Genomic DNA, 15,899 nt, shown 5'->3' on the forward strand with positions numbered 1-15,899 from the left:
TAGAAATACCTATAATACCCATAATAAAATTGGTTTAATCATCGTTTTCGGTCCACATCATGGGAAAGCAATCTGGTTCGAAAATTAAATAATTAGTTATGCAAGCATCAATTTCCTTTGCTCAGCTTATAGGCCGCTAATTGCGCCACGCCATGATCCACAGTAAAAAAAACAATTAGCAGGATCTAACAAATGTCATAATAATATGTTTCTAATTAGTTTTGTCTTCCGTCGTTTTCAAAGTAATAACTCTTGTACATATCATTATAGTTGTGCAAGTATCATAATATTGATTTAACTATATTTTTCTTTTGGTCTATTAAGTGTGTAAAAGAAATGCATAATAGACGAAGTTGTCAAATCAGCAGAACTTTTTTCTACTTGACTCTACTTTTTGATATTGAAGTGTGAATGAGTCTGAACTTATTCTATTTCATTTTGTGACTCGAACAAAGTGACTCTACTAAACTTGTTTTCATTGTGTGTCACAAAATATGGTAGACTTTTGCTATTTCAGTTAGTTAAGTAAATCCGGTTTTTCGGCAGCACTGTACTTTAGGAAATCTTTAAATCATTATGAACATGGAAAAAACTTGAATGCATTCTGTAGACTTATCTAATTGACGCATAGTCTTCTGTTACACTAAAGTGAAGCCTAGTATTTGTATAAATCGCCTTGAGGTATTTTTATTGAAATACATAAAAAAGACTAAAACTGTAACACTACGACCAAATCTCCTAAAACCTCATCACCAAGCAATAATCGGCAGCTATAAAAGCTCCGCGTAGGCTGCAATATGCGCCGGCTTTCAATATATGCAGTTAGTGACACATGCGGTTGCCGCACTGGGCTGCGGTTAGGTTATACCTCACCATAGAGCGATGGATGTGACATGACAATGTGGAATTTTATATGCAGTAAGAATAAAGAACAGGTTAGCATAAAAACACTTTCCCGGGCAGTAACCCAGACACAAGAGAAGCTTGTTACTATGTAAAATATGGTATGTACGTATTTAAAAAAGTATATAAGTAGTATATCCGTTAAACTAGCACCCATAACATAAGTATATAAGTTGCTTACTTTGGGGCTAGCTGGCGCTGTGTGAAATTGTCCAAAGATTTATTTTTATTTTTATGACTACTACAGCAGTTCACTGTCCAGGAAATTGTTAAATAATTACAATGTTTTATGTTTCCCCCAACCCGGTCCACAAACCTAGGACAGAACAACTACAGTTTCTTGCACAAATTCCACAGTTCCACTAAAAACCTGATTAGGTCTCACAATAAATTGTTTTGCCGGCCTTAAAACGGCAGACGTATAGGATAAAACAATATATTAATACATTTCGTTAAAAATACTGCAGCTTATTGACTAAGACACAATCTTTTTAATAATTGTTATATGTATTGCCACAAAAAACGTTTCTCAAGGACGGTCTTGTAAAATGAACTCGTCCATTAATATGACCACACCTTCAAAAATCCAACGTTACTTGACACAGAATTTCTTTCAAAAAGACATTAAAGTTCCAAGGTCTACGTGTCGGCATGTGAAACGTCTCTATGTGACCGTCTTCACTTATTACGTTCAAGTGAATCATAATGGTGACATTTGCAGTACACTTAAGTAATTCCTTCTCATAATGCGGCCCTGTCACAGTTTCATTTTTGTGAATTTTCCTTCAATATGAGCGATCTGAGGTTCACACGCCTGTAGAGACATTTTAGAGCACTTTAACCTGAGTCGTTATCATAATTGGAGGTTGACATTCTAGCGAATTTGTGATAAGCAGGGCTATGAGACAATGTCAACCAAAAGCTCTACATCTAGGACTATTTTCACCAGAGCACGCACAGTGCTATACGGTGAAACCTGTACTAAAGGTTGTTTTCCATCGCGATCGGAGCGAGCTTACCTCGCAACACAAAAATGCACACAACTAAGCATTGTTTCCACCAACAAAAAAAAATAACAAAAACTCTTCCGACTTCAAAAAAGGAGGAGGTTCTCAATTCGACCCGTATGTTTTTTTTTTTTTTTTTATGTTTGTTACGCGATAACTCCGCCAATTATGAACCGATTTGAACAAATCTTTTTTCTGCGTATAGGTAATACCTCAAGGGTGGTCCCATTTAAATTTAATAATAGAAAAAACAATCCCCAAGGGTGGAAAATTGGGGATGAACTTTTTTATACGCAATATCTCCGCCGATTATAAATCAATTTGAACGATTATTTTTTTGTTGAATAGGTATTATCAAAAGGGTGGTTTCATGCGAATTTGAAGAAAATATTTCACCCCCAAGGGTGGAAAATTGGGGATGAACTTTTTTATACGCAATATTTTCAATTTTTAGTTTTTTTTTGTGTTCACGCATTTGAAGTCGGTTTTTTTTTTTTTTAAAGTTAATTATATGTACATGAAGTTCTAACATTTTTTGCAATAAAAAAATCTTTTTAATTTAATTATAGCCTTACCTAATTGATAGCAATATGAGTTAGGTGTTAGCTTCAAATCGTACGTTGATTACAATTTATGGCCACTTCTAGAAGTTGATCTTGCTCAATTAAATCTTGTAGTTTTAAGTCCGTTCAAATGTCAAGGCAAGTTGTTCGCCGAGTTCATCCTGCAAGTGTTCTGAATTCATTATTTTCATTATGCAATCGAATGAATTCATAACAAATGTAATTACATATTATTATAACATAATTCACACTTTTACACTTTTTTGTGTTCTTTGATATATGCGTCTATTCTTTTATGCGTCAAAACTAAATGCCCAGTTTAAACTATTATATAAAACCTTTATTAATTTTTCAAATAATTTAATTGGTTCATGAATTAAACAAGTGCGGTAATAATTTCTTTCGTTCGTTTCAGCCAAATGACGTCCATGGTTGATGCTGGACAAAGACCTCCTCCAATTTAATAAGTGTTCAAATTATAGTGTCTTTTTTACCTACTCTGAACTATTTTGTATACAGTATAATATGTCATTAACACCTTTGCTGCGGCAGTAACTTTCTAATACTTTCCATTCCTTCGGTACAAGGTCAGTAAACCTGGTATTAAAACTTACATTGTGGCGGCACAAGGCTTAAAGACCTTGTAATATTTAAGATATATTAATTTTATTTTTGACTTCATGTTAATAGATATTGTGTATTTTTTCTTTGAATATTAATAATAATGTATTTATTGACATACACCTGAAGGCGTTCGTGAATAACTTGTTTAGTATAAAAATTATAGCTATATTCAAAATACAAGGCTTATGCACCCTGTGCCGCACTGAAGTAGGGAAGTCTGGTGGGTATTCTAGGGATGTGAAATACAAATATCGATAGTTTAAATTAAGTTTTAATAAAAATTTAAAAAAGTAACAAACAAAGATGTTTTAATAATTTAGTCTAAATATTTTACAAATAAGACATACGTGCATAAATACTTAAATAAGCTATATTTAAAGAAAACATATTATTTAATAACATTTAGTTACAACTTCAAATGTTTGTCACGAAAAACATTATTTAAATTAGCAATAAATCGTGTAGCAAATTAAATTATAATCAATTTGCAGTTTTGATTTTGTTTGTTTCTCTTGACGCCATGTCGACATGTGCGTTTCTTACGAATGCGAGGCAACACTGGCTGCACGAAGCTAGCGTGGGGTGCGGTACCAGGTGCGCAGGGTACAAGGTGCTTCGACCTGGTTTCGCATTGTGAAGACATTTTATTACTTCCGTGCGGTACCAGGTCTAAAAACCTGGTATTAAGGTAGGTACATCATTGGATTCTATTTTAAGAATACATCATAGATATATATTCATCACTTTCCTACACCGGACCCAATTGAAGTTATGCCTTTCGCACGACAAGGAAGACTATAATTTTCTTAGCCGCACGGTAAGCGAGACGTACACAAGGTCTATAGACCTGGTTTCGCACTCAACGTGTTAACCCTGCAAAATATTGCACCAAGTTTGTCTCCTTGGCCAATAAATAAAATAGCCTTGAGTCCCGCGTTCACAAAAATGTATTTCTGTTTACGTGAAAATACCTGCTTCATGTGGGTTTTTCCACAAGGTCTACTGTCCTTTCTTTTGTCAACCTTGTAGAAGCAGGACATTAAATACCCAAATTTCAAAACCGGTGAAGCGAGCATTCACCTCATTAAAAAATGAATGAGAAATATCTAATGCAAATATTTTTAAGGAAAATAATCATCAAGTCATTTAGTCTCCAATATAGGAGCGACCCTCTCTTGTACCAGAGGCAAATGGACAATTTGGCCTACGCTCTCCACGCTGGCCAGACAGGTTGGGGAGGAATTTAAAGAATATTGGAAAGGTTTAAAGAAAATGGCGTCCTGCATGTTTAAAAAACGCCCTCTACTGTTTTTCCTGAAAGCTCTAACTCTGTGTGTCACATAACAGATTTCCATCCAGTTTATAAGACTACGAGTATTAACTCGCAAACCACAAGCCTCCTGCATTGCATCAGGTTGTGACAATGTTTTATGGTTCAAACACGGAAAATTGCGTACATCTTAAATGATTCTTATCACATTACAAATATTTGTTTCAAGCTAATGTTTATGGTTAACGGAGGTCAAAGGAAACGAAGATTTAGGGACTGTGGCCATGCCCTTGAACTAAAACAAATAATTGGTAATCAGTGTAGACTTTTATTTAACTCCAATATTGGTAAAGCCAAACAAAAGTTAATGAGGTAAACCTATGTCCTTGAATGACTTAAACGAATTTTAATCTCCATCATGACGTCATTAACGTAATGTCCATTGAAAAGACGACAAAACTCTACACGCTTCAATCATCCCCAGGGTAGAAACATTAGTGACCTACCTATCTATCTAGCTTCTAGCCCAAATAGCAAAGCTCAATGCCGATTAAACAACATATTACATACATAATATACATAATACAAAAATATGATACTTTATTAAATGCTTAAGCTCGTTAAGCCGTTTAATGATACACATAAAAGCTCTACGTAATTTTAATTACAACTTAGAAATGTTTATCAATTTGATTTTTTTCATGCGTTTTAATTAAACGTTTTTGTTGATTAACAGTTTATCAGACAGGCTTTTGAGTAAATAATTACATAGTGGAACTTACGAGCCGAAAGCGTACAGTCGTTTGACGGTTGACATACATCTTGTCGACCGACATGACATAAAAATACGTCAGCTGACGAATTCGCGACGTAGAGTCGAAACGAAAAGTGATACTATTTAGTCACATTAGGAAAAAAACTCGTTATCGTGAGATAACTGGTTTAATTTCATTGAACGACATCGAGTCAAGATGAACTGATTCAACTTAATGTTTTGATAATAAAACCATGAAAAAAATGATCGCTGTTCATTATCTAAGGAAATATGTAAACAGCAGCTTTTGGAAAACTTAGTATTTTCACGAAATATGTATGTCAATATCTTATCCTTACTAAAATGATGAAACTTAAAGATCCAAAGACAAATAACAAAAAAGCTCTTAGATCCATTGCGCTAAATATTGCAAACAACATAAGACAAACACTAGCAGCAGCTTTTGTAGAACTTATTTTTTCCAATTGCCATGTCACGAAGCCTGATAATACGAGTATGCTACCCTTACTTAAAACTTATGAAAGTTATAAGATTTTAAAAAAGCTTTTAGATCCATCGCGCTAAATATTGCAAACATAAGACAAACACTATTATTCTTGTATTCCGAGAGTGCTAAGCGCCGTTTTATTTACTTTAGAAGGTTAAATAACCTTCAATTATGGAATTAGGTCCCCAATTACTACTTCATTTGCCTCCGACAGTACACACCACCGGTTTTGCAACTAACCGCATCGGGCACGCAACTTCCCCCGGGAATGCATGAATAAAAATCTGGTTTTACCGTACAATCGACTTGTGAGTACACTTAACCAGTTTTACCTCTTGGACGTAAATAAACTTACGTAGCAATCGTGGTCAAGTTTCGATGCTTCATTCTTTTGTTATTTTATTTAAAACTAAAATATGTAGTTCATCATACTACTATCGATTTATTATATTGTATCTTTCACTTGATAGTGTTGTAAGTAGGACGAAAAATTGACAGGATCAATAAATTATGATTAGTAGTAGAGTAGTCAGAGTTGATTTTCAGTGGAATTTCTTCCTGAAAAATGTTCAAACGTCTATTTTAATTGATAGATTAATTGATTAAGACAGATTGGGTAAACTACCTACTTCCCAAAATTATTATAAAAGAGAAACACCACTCACTGATTAGTAATCACGAAATGTCAGAAACTATAACACCTACAAACTTGAAATTTGGCAGGACATCCGCTAAGAATGCATTTTACGAATCATAACGGGACTATTCCCACCTCACGTTCCCATCACTGCAACTCCTGTGTAGCCAGGATCTACAGCTTGACCGCCATAAAACCCAACCAATGAAGGTCAAGTTGGTCCCGGGGGAAAGTTAAACTGTAATTGCACCCGCAACGAAATTAATCAGAAGAACATAGGAGGAGTTCTAAATTAAGGTTACTCCACCCCATAAGGGGGTAAAACGGGGGCAAATAACTAACTCCACGCGTACGACGTTGCGGGCGGCCGGCCGCTAGTATACAATACATAGTCGTACAATAATAGTTTGATTGAATTTACTGATAGTACCCAGACAGATGTCTTCAACTCCGGCCAGCGGGTCACGGAATTACATAAATCCGCAAATACTTCCAATCATCGGATATCTGAAAGTGAATTGCGATTTGTTTACTTACTAGTTGCGCGATGGGTCAAGCCAAAATAAAGCGCTAATAAAACTCTACGATGGATTGACGGGCGTGATGCGGATCGACCATCAGCTACTAGCTGATGGTCGTAGCTGACAGCTAGGGTTGCCTTCCGTCCGGATCTCTCCGGATTTGGCCTAGTTTAGAGAGCGTCCGGGGCGCGGTCTCATTTGTTGTCCGGGTATAAAAAATGTAAGTACTTATTAGGCCAACCCGGGCGTTGCGACTAAGTTTTATAAAATCCTATTGACATATCCGGGTTCTGGGTTCCGAAATCTGGGGGTTTCACGTTTCTTGTCCTGGTTGCCGAATTTTAGAGATGGCAACCCTACCATCAGCACCGCACATAACCGTCGTCATGTCATAGAGCACGTGGGTTATGTAATGGTTCAACACAATTAAACAATGATTTTAGGTGCTCAAATGGTTTTATAGCGGTTCTGCAACAGAGATTAATCGCCGTGAACAGTTGCTTAAGTTCAAGATCCCTTTTGAAGACTTTGTGTTGAATCTACTTAGATTTACCTAATTTTCTTCTTCAACAACCTTGTTTAGATTATAATAATAAAACTCAATAAGCCTGCTTCTGCCTCTAATGCATGTAAACTACACAAAGCTAATTTTCTACTCCTGAAAATTCATTTTCCTGAAAATCGCTTAACATCTTCAGACTTATTCTGCCTGCCATGAAATAAAATGCCTTTACATTATTACTACTGCATATAAATACAGAGTATTCACGGAAGCGAACGTGAAATACCTACTAGCAAACTTACTAGTTAAATTCAATCCATGCGGATATTTATAATTGCCAATTAACAGTATCAAGCTCGTAAAAGGACAGTTCAAGACCTATCGTTACCCTGAGGCTTAAAAGTAATAATTATTTTAATCATTATTAAGCCAGAGTAGGTACGCGGTTCCTCTTCTGATCATACTTGTCTGAAACGAGGAAATAAACTAAAAACCTTCAGCAAACGAAGCGGAGCTTTCAAAAGCTTTCAAAGTTAACCTTCTAGGACAAGCGTAAAGGACTTATTATTATTTTACTTCTGACCAAAATAAAGGAAAAAAAAATTAATTTCCATGCTTAAATTCGATAAGTATCGGCGTGGATGCCTCATATTAATTAACGTCAAGTCAAGACTAGACTGTGGGCAGACGCACAAGGCCGGACCGTCTCTACAAGATGAAGAAACTGTTTATATTTATTATAATTCTTTTCATTGATTTACAATAGAAATTATAAAAGTACAGACAGGTAGGTACTGTTTAGTTCTTGGATTTTTTTAAATACGTCTAGCTGTTACTACTACCTAACCCTTCGCCTTCTTATACACTAAGTACACATGTCACGCATACTGCTTCCTTGTTCATTTGGTGAGGGTTTTGTGTTCGTTGTCTGTTAATTTTTTCACTGTATGTTTTCCAAATAAAATAGGTAAAATAAATATGTAGGTAATATTGTTGCCATGGATTTCCTCGAAAAGTCGATGAATTCTTCAGCGGATCTATAGAGGTATTGGTCATGAATTATGGACGCAATGAGCGTGTTATTACGCGTAGCAATAGTTGTAAGTAAGACTCATTACCCTCGCAAAATTCATTGAAAACAAGAACCGGACGGTGCACGCGGATCTCGATCGTTGTTACGAATATTCACGCTCTTATACATTCATAGATAAAGGTCAATCGCCTCGTTAGCTAAAGTAATAAGTATTTCGATCTTATTTTGTTTTGGTAGTTACAAAAACAAATGCTTTGGTCCCGTGCAGACTACGGAAGCAATCACATCCACTTTGCTATGATTGCAGGAAGTGCCTGCCTGCCACACTGCCACAGACACATATTTTGTCGCTTAAACCTCTACGTAAGTCAAAATTAGCACCCACACTCACTTAAATAGGCAACCGAGAATGAGAATTATATACCTACCTTATGCACTCATTAATGTTATTGTTTAACGATTAAATAAATTAATAAATAACTTTATACAACGTTGCATCGGATCATGTTATTTTAACTTAACTTTTCAGTCTCCTTCCGACGTTTTGTTAACTTGTTATTGACAGAAACTTACAAAATATTAACGTGGTGTTAACCAACGCGATCAGCAGCGATGGCGATCAGACTTAAATGCATTGATCGCCGTCGCTCTTGCGCATAAGTGCCACTTGTGGTCTAAACTGAATAAATATTTTTGATTTTGATTTTGCACGGCTGATCGCGTGTGATCGCGTTGGTTTGGCTGAACTTTAAGTGAATACTACACATCAAGTTTACCGAAGAAAGCATTAACATATTCATGCAACTTTGTAACGTCGGCATCTATAAATCCAACCGCAGAGGTCGTCGCTGCGTCTGCGGCCTGCGCGTGTGCCGAGGAAAGAAAGCGCAATAAGTATGCGGTCGGCCTCTTTGCATAATGACGCACTGCAATGCATTTGCATTTTTGGGTGGATTGATGTCTGTTAACGTCCATAAGGTTAAACACAAATCATTTCTACACTGAATATTATTTTTATGTAGTAAATAGGTATTTACGTCGCACTGTATTTAGTCTGTTCGCTTAGATCTCCAAAACTACGAAGCTGTATTATCGCTATACACGATTTAAGAATCAATCATTGGTATAGTGGCATACAACCCGTAAGTTATTTACTATTAGTAGGAACTTTCCTTAATTTTGGAGATTTGACTAGTATTGAATAGCAGTTGTTCTTGGACTGAACACTATCCTGGGACTCTATTAAGATCTGTGCTTCCGACTAATACAGAAAAGTGGGAATTCTTTTCCGAGTTAAGTGCGTATAATTACTCCAAGGTATGCGTAATTTTCATATTTCAAGTGAGAGGATTCTGCTACTGTAGATATACGGCTACTACAAATTCCCTACCTTCAAATGGTTCCGCCTTCCATCGATCAATCAGTATCGGTATCCGTGATGACACTAATAAGACTAATTCAGTAATTATTATCTGATCAAGGCAGGAGATGGACGGTGACAGACAGCTTACACGGTGCCGTAACGTACAAGCACGATTGTTTAGACAGGGTGTTATCTTCGAGTCATCTTAATTTGCCTATCTATCTATCTATCTATATATATAAAAATGAAACCCGTTTTCCGTTGTCACGACATAACATGAAAACGGCTTGACCGATTTGGCTGATTTTTTTTTTGTAGTTTTCTAATACTCTGTACAAGGTTTTTACGGAAAAAAATATGAAGAAAATCTCTACGCTAAGGCGGTACGAAGTTCGCCGGGTCAGCTAGTTATTTTATAAATTTTAATATGCTACACTAATTTCAAGTATACTCGTACATATCTTTTTGACAGGATACGCAGGGTACGGCATTGATAATAACTCCTTGATATTACTTTTGTATGGTATCTTTTGAAATGTTCTATTTCAGTGCCTGAAATACCAAATCAATGTCTGAAAATGGTGTCGTTTTTCGATATTTTTTTCGAAAGGGTATTATTAAACATTTTTTTCTCATATGTTTTCATATATCACGACACGATACACATACACATAGTCGTTGTAATCGTTTGTAATTTTTCAGGTGAATGTTATTTCTTTAAATTATCAGTGCTGAAATATTCGGGTATAATTTGATTTTCAATGCCACGCGATAGTTCCCCTTCCTCGTGCCACCAACTTATAAAGCCTCCCCTAATATATTCTCCCTACTTTTTCAGTTTTCCAAACCCATATGAAAAACCGTGAAATTCCGTATGGATTTTCAGTCAATATTGTTTCCATAAAATGAGGTTTTTGATTAGAATATAGATAAAAAAGTGTAGCCTTCGTAGAAGTAGAGACCACGGTGGAGATGGCACGTAGCTTTGCGTGTAAGTTTGACTCGTTATCTAAATATTTATAGAAAGGGGGTCTCCATTTTAATGCATTTAACGTAATAGTGATAACTTTTGTTGTTACCCAACGACAAGTAGTTTTATTGATTTGAAGTTGCGTCTGTAATCGTAACTTAAGTTATTTGCCCTTTTATGGATGTTTATGTAAATACCTATTAAAGCACAACTGGTTTTACTGTGTGAAATAGGATTCTGTCTAGATAGTATGACAAAATGGTAGCCTGGATCAAATTTAAAAGGCTCGATCTAAACCAAAATCCTTTTGGTAAAGGTAATTATTTTTTTCATTTCAAATTATTAGTATGTAAGCCCTTTTCACGGCACATTACAGGTACTTTGTCAGGCTATTATTTAACCTTTATTATATAACCTTACCATCAGGTGATCCGTTTGCTCGTTTGCCTCCTATCACATAAAAAAAAAAAAAAAAAAAAAAATAACCACATCAAAAGAAAAAAGTAAATCTTAGCTCAGTAGCAGAAGCAATAAATATTGAAGAAATCAATGAATTCAGTCTCCTTGGCATAACTTTAGATACCCACCTAAATTGGAAAAACCATGTCGAAATAGTTAAATCCAAAATATCCCAATTTATTTATGCTCTAGGTGTCCTAAAAACAAACTCATCAAAAGAATCCGCCCTCACTGCATACTATGCCTACGCGTACGCGTGGCTGCGCTATGGCATCATCTTGTGGGGTCACAGTTGTGATGCTAAAGACCTGTTTATAAGTCAAAAAAAATGTTTACGAATAATTGTTAATATAAAGCAGAGAGTCAGCTGTAAACCTCATTTCATTAGTGAGAAAGTACTTACTTTACCATCCATATACATTTTAGAAGCGGCAATGTTTATCAGAAAGCACACTTACCTATTTCAACAAGATCAAAATCCCCGACGAAAACACAAACTTCTCCTTCCAACTCCTAATTCAGAAATGTTCAGAAATAGTCCTGCCTACCGTTGTATACAAATTTATAACAAGCTGCCTGATAATGTAAAAAATATACCTAAAGATCACATATTCAAAGATAAATTAAAGACATTTTTAATAAGTAAAAGTTTTTATAATGTTAAGGAATTCATGGAAGAAAAATTTCCTGGTTTTCTTTCCAACTCTTTTCTTCTACATTCCATTCGTCTTTGGAACGGTCTCCCTGAAAACGTCAGGCAGGCTCCCAGCAAGTCCACCTTTAAATTCCATGTGCGCAAACATTATCTCGCTGGTGTTTCATCTTCATAATTTCTGTTCAACCTCCTTTTTTTTCCCATTTTTTTTTCCTTCTCTCTTTTTTTTTTTTGTCTCCCTTTGTCATCCATCCTATTATTATATATGTATGTGTCTATGTATGTATTCATATGTTATTTATGTAATTATATTTTTTCTAAATTCGTAATTATTCTATACCGCCTACTTTATTTTCAGTTTGGCCCTAAGGTTGACTGGCAGAAAATGTCCGAAAGGCATTAAGTCCGCCTTATGTACACCGTTCTATGTGCATATAAGTTTAAAAAAAAAAAAAAAAAAAAAAAAAAAAAAAAACATAGTATTTCATGTTAAGTTGATAAATAAATATTGTTTTAACTGTAATGTCTAACATTATAATATTTTAAGTTAATTGCAATTGTATTATATATTATAAAAGTTATAAGTAGGTAGACTTTAAGATTTATAAATTTAATTATTGTTAATAATATTTAATAACTGTTATTTTGTATTGCTGTGCCCAACCGGGTGTGCATTTGTATGTTAGTACCTAGTACCTAACAATATACAGTGTATTCATTATGTGCAATAAATAAATAAATAAATAAATAAATAAATAGGAAATACAATTTACAAGATATGGTAATAAGTACGAGCCCAGCAGGTAAAGTCCATGCACTCTTGTCATTTGTTTTAATAGTTAAGACTCACCACTTCAAGCATGCCATCGATGCTGGTGTTGTACGAGGCATGGGCCTCCGCGATCAGCAACAGGAGCCCGAGAGGCAGCCACATCCTGAGCGCATCACCACTGCACCGAACATTGGCCTAACCACACATCCTTGCTCGCTAATAAAAAATAGCTAACAGGATTTGCACCACAGGTTAAATACTTTTTTCTTTTTCAAAAAAGTTTTTTTTTAAAGAACAACGTAGGAACTTTTTGTTTTTTTTTGGACGCGACTTTGCGCGCGCGGCGTTTGGCGGGAAAATGCTCGCGCCTGCGCACCTCCTGTCAGTGTGCGGCATATTGCTCAATAGAGGTATACTCGTACTCGCGCCGACCTCTGATGGCGCGAACTTCTCCTTTCGGCCAGTCTGCAACCTGTCTGGGCGGTTTAATTGGATGTTATTTTGGCGGGTTATTTTTCATTATATTGGAGTATAGTTACAATTAAAATCTTTTCCTGGTGCCCTTCTTTGTATCATGTCCTTAAAGTGTTTACGGTAGTAAAACAGTGTCAGACATAATAAAAAAATACTATGATAGAGTAGCAAGCGGCACTATTTACTCGTCGCAACCTAAATCTAACTGAAAAAAAATTTGGTACTTCATAATATCCCTACTCCTACATCCTGTGTCCACTGAAACGTAAATAAACAATTACGAAAATAAGTAAAGGTATGACGTGTTCCGCTACGAAAGTGAACTCGTAAAAATAACCTTCATTACCGAGGAAAGGATAAACAAAATCAAACAAACGCTTCTGAAATTAACTTTTACTTTCTAACTAGCTGAAGGTTAATTGAGATCTTTCAAGAGTGGGTATTTTCCTCAAGCAAAACACCAGGAACAGAATTCAGATTTTGTTGTGAGGAAATCCTACATTAAAATACATGCTTAAAACATGTATGTTGAAACGTACCTAATAGCCGGTGTTAAGAAAAAATTAAACATTAAGTATGTGGAAATGTTTTGTTTTATTGCAAACTTTGAACAAGTTATACGCATTATTTTAAGTGATACTTGCAACCAAATATTTTACATACAATGCTAGGCTTTCGGCACATAGCTTGTAAAATTGCATAATGCTAGTTTGTTTTTCTATTTTTGTACAAAATAACACTCGGTAGTAATCACAACCCAAACGTGATCTGTCCGGATTCCACTAGGTACGTACCTCTTACAGGACTATTCTCTCGCCTTTCATTGCAACTCCTAAATGGGTCATTCCACAAAAATATGTCAACTCTTAGTCTGCGCCACATTTCACATGAAATATTTCTTAATATTTTATTCCAAAATTGTTAAATAACAGCTCGCAATGTGCTTTATTCATCACCCATTTATATTTTTTGAAACTATTTTTAAAACATCTTAAATTCCTTTTGAATGACCCAAAACGTCATTCCCTAGGCATGTCCGTACTCCAAAAGTTTGTGTTTTGGGACCCACATTTATAAAAACATCAACTTTATCCTTTGTTTTAATTAAGAAATAATCTATTTAAATGTATATTACACCAAATTCTATTAATATTTTGCGGTTTCAATAAACAATAATTAGATTTTCTTTAGTTGAAAAAGAGTCTACAGCTTTTAGCGTCATTCCCTCGCCACGCACTGATTTTATAATTTTGCGCTTTAATATGTATTTAGAGTGAATGACATTTAGTTGAGTTTAAAGTATGATACGAAGTTATCCTCGGACCATACTGGCTTTGCGGTAGCCGTTTTTTTAATTAGTGCAAACGTGCCAGTTGTTGCGGAAACATGTGTTAATCCAGTCACTTCGTCAGTCCCTAGTTGAGTAGCTTTATTGATTACAATAAGAAATTGTATATAATTTAATTAGTATTTACGTGTGGTTTTTTGGCTATTTTCGGCACATCGTATTAAGCATCTTATAATATAAAGTTAATATGCATTTGTGTTAAGTTTTACTCCAAATCGTCAGTCCCTAGAGCGTCAGGCCCTAGCTTTAAACGGCACTTGGGACTAAATTACTAGTTAGGGAATGATGTTTTTTATATAGTGATAATAACAAAACAACTACATTATGTATATTAACTTATCTATAAATGTTAAGGTTATAACTTTTATACTTTATTAGAAGTCATAGGAGTAATGTAGTATGAAAAAATTGAAAATTATAATTTCTCCTAAAATAAAGCATAAAGTGACTGGCCCTTTTAGACATAACATAATTAATTAATAAACTATAATTTACACTCATAAAGTATTCAAAAGCATCTTAAAAAAGTTACGGACAAAATGACGTCGAAAATATACAGATTTTTATGGAATGACCCCAAATCCTGATCTACAACCTCACTCTATCTTAGCGTCGATGATAGGTAAATAATTACGTACTAACCACATTTTCTAAAATTTTGAAGTCTGAAATTAAGAATCTTAAACTTACATTCTTGTGTCAAAGGCTGTAACATATTTTAAGAAATCTACCTACGAGTACATATTAAAGCTTTCACCACCAATTTCCAATAGGTTAAATACACCTGAAACAAACTATTATTTTTACATAATTTTCAATTTATGTAAATTCATACATCAACGGAGTCGTTTTCGCCACTTTTATATTTGAAATCATTAGCATTAACACTTATTTACTACCTATTGTAAATTAAGTAACTTGCCTACAGTTTCTGTCAGAGCCCGTCAGAACGGTTTGCCCTTAACAAATGAACTTTAACATCTTAAGTAAAGTTTAAATGAAACAGTGTAAGTTGAATTTGAACTTGCAGAAAACTACGCAATTGTTGGAAACTACAGCCTTCATGTCATCGTTGTGTAAACATTTCATTAAGCTTTCTTTAACTGGTGGTACATACTTGTTACGCATTTCATTTCAAATATTTGGGCATAACTTAACATAAATATGACTTGCTGAAACTACTAGAGATGATGAAACTAAACTAACTAAGTGTATCGGCCGTTGATTTTGTAAAACCATTTTCAGCACAACCAAATTGAGAATTGCATGACTTTAATTAAAAAGCGCTAAGTCCACAACACTTACTATGTTGCAGTTATCAAGAAAGTAAGTCAAAGCTTAGGTAACTGGCGGTAAGGCACTAACCAGTTAGGTATAGGGCACTATCAGTAGTGCCCTACTTGCGACACCATTCTGGACTTCATTCCAATAGTAGAGTATCGATACCATACTACTTTTTGTTTTGTTTCAGGAAATAATTGTGAAACAATGTTAATAATACGTTAAAGTTCCGATGAGGTGACTCTACCAAACAGA

At 35.0% G+C, this 15,899-nt stretch overlaps 1 protein-coding gene across 1 annotated transcript in view; it reads right to left on the reverse strand.

Annotated features, from left to right (window-relative positions):
* LOC135074103 (phospholipase B1, membrane-associated) overlaps positions 1-12,703 on the reverse strand; it is a 34,955-nt gene extending 22,252 nt beyond the window's left edge. The window contains exon 1 of the mRNA XM_063968411.1: positions 12,620-12,703. Within this exon, the coding sequence (XP_063824481.1) occupies positions 12,620-12,703 (84 nt within the window). The remainder of the gene's footprint in view (positions 1-12,619) is intronic.
* Positions 12,704-15,899: the final 3,196 nt, after the last annotated feature.

This window comes from Ostrinia nubilalis, chromosome 8 (genome assembly GCF_963855985.1).
Source record: "Ostrinia nubilalis chromosome 8, ilOstNubi1.1, whole genome shotgun sequence".
Lineage (NCBI taxonomy): Eukaryota > Metazoa > Arthropoda > Insecta > Lepidoptera > Crambidae > Ostrinia > Ostrinia nubilalis.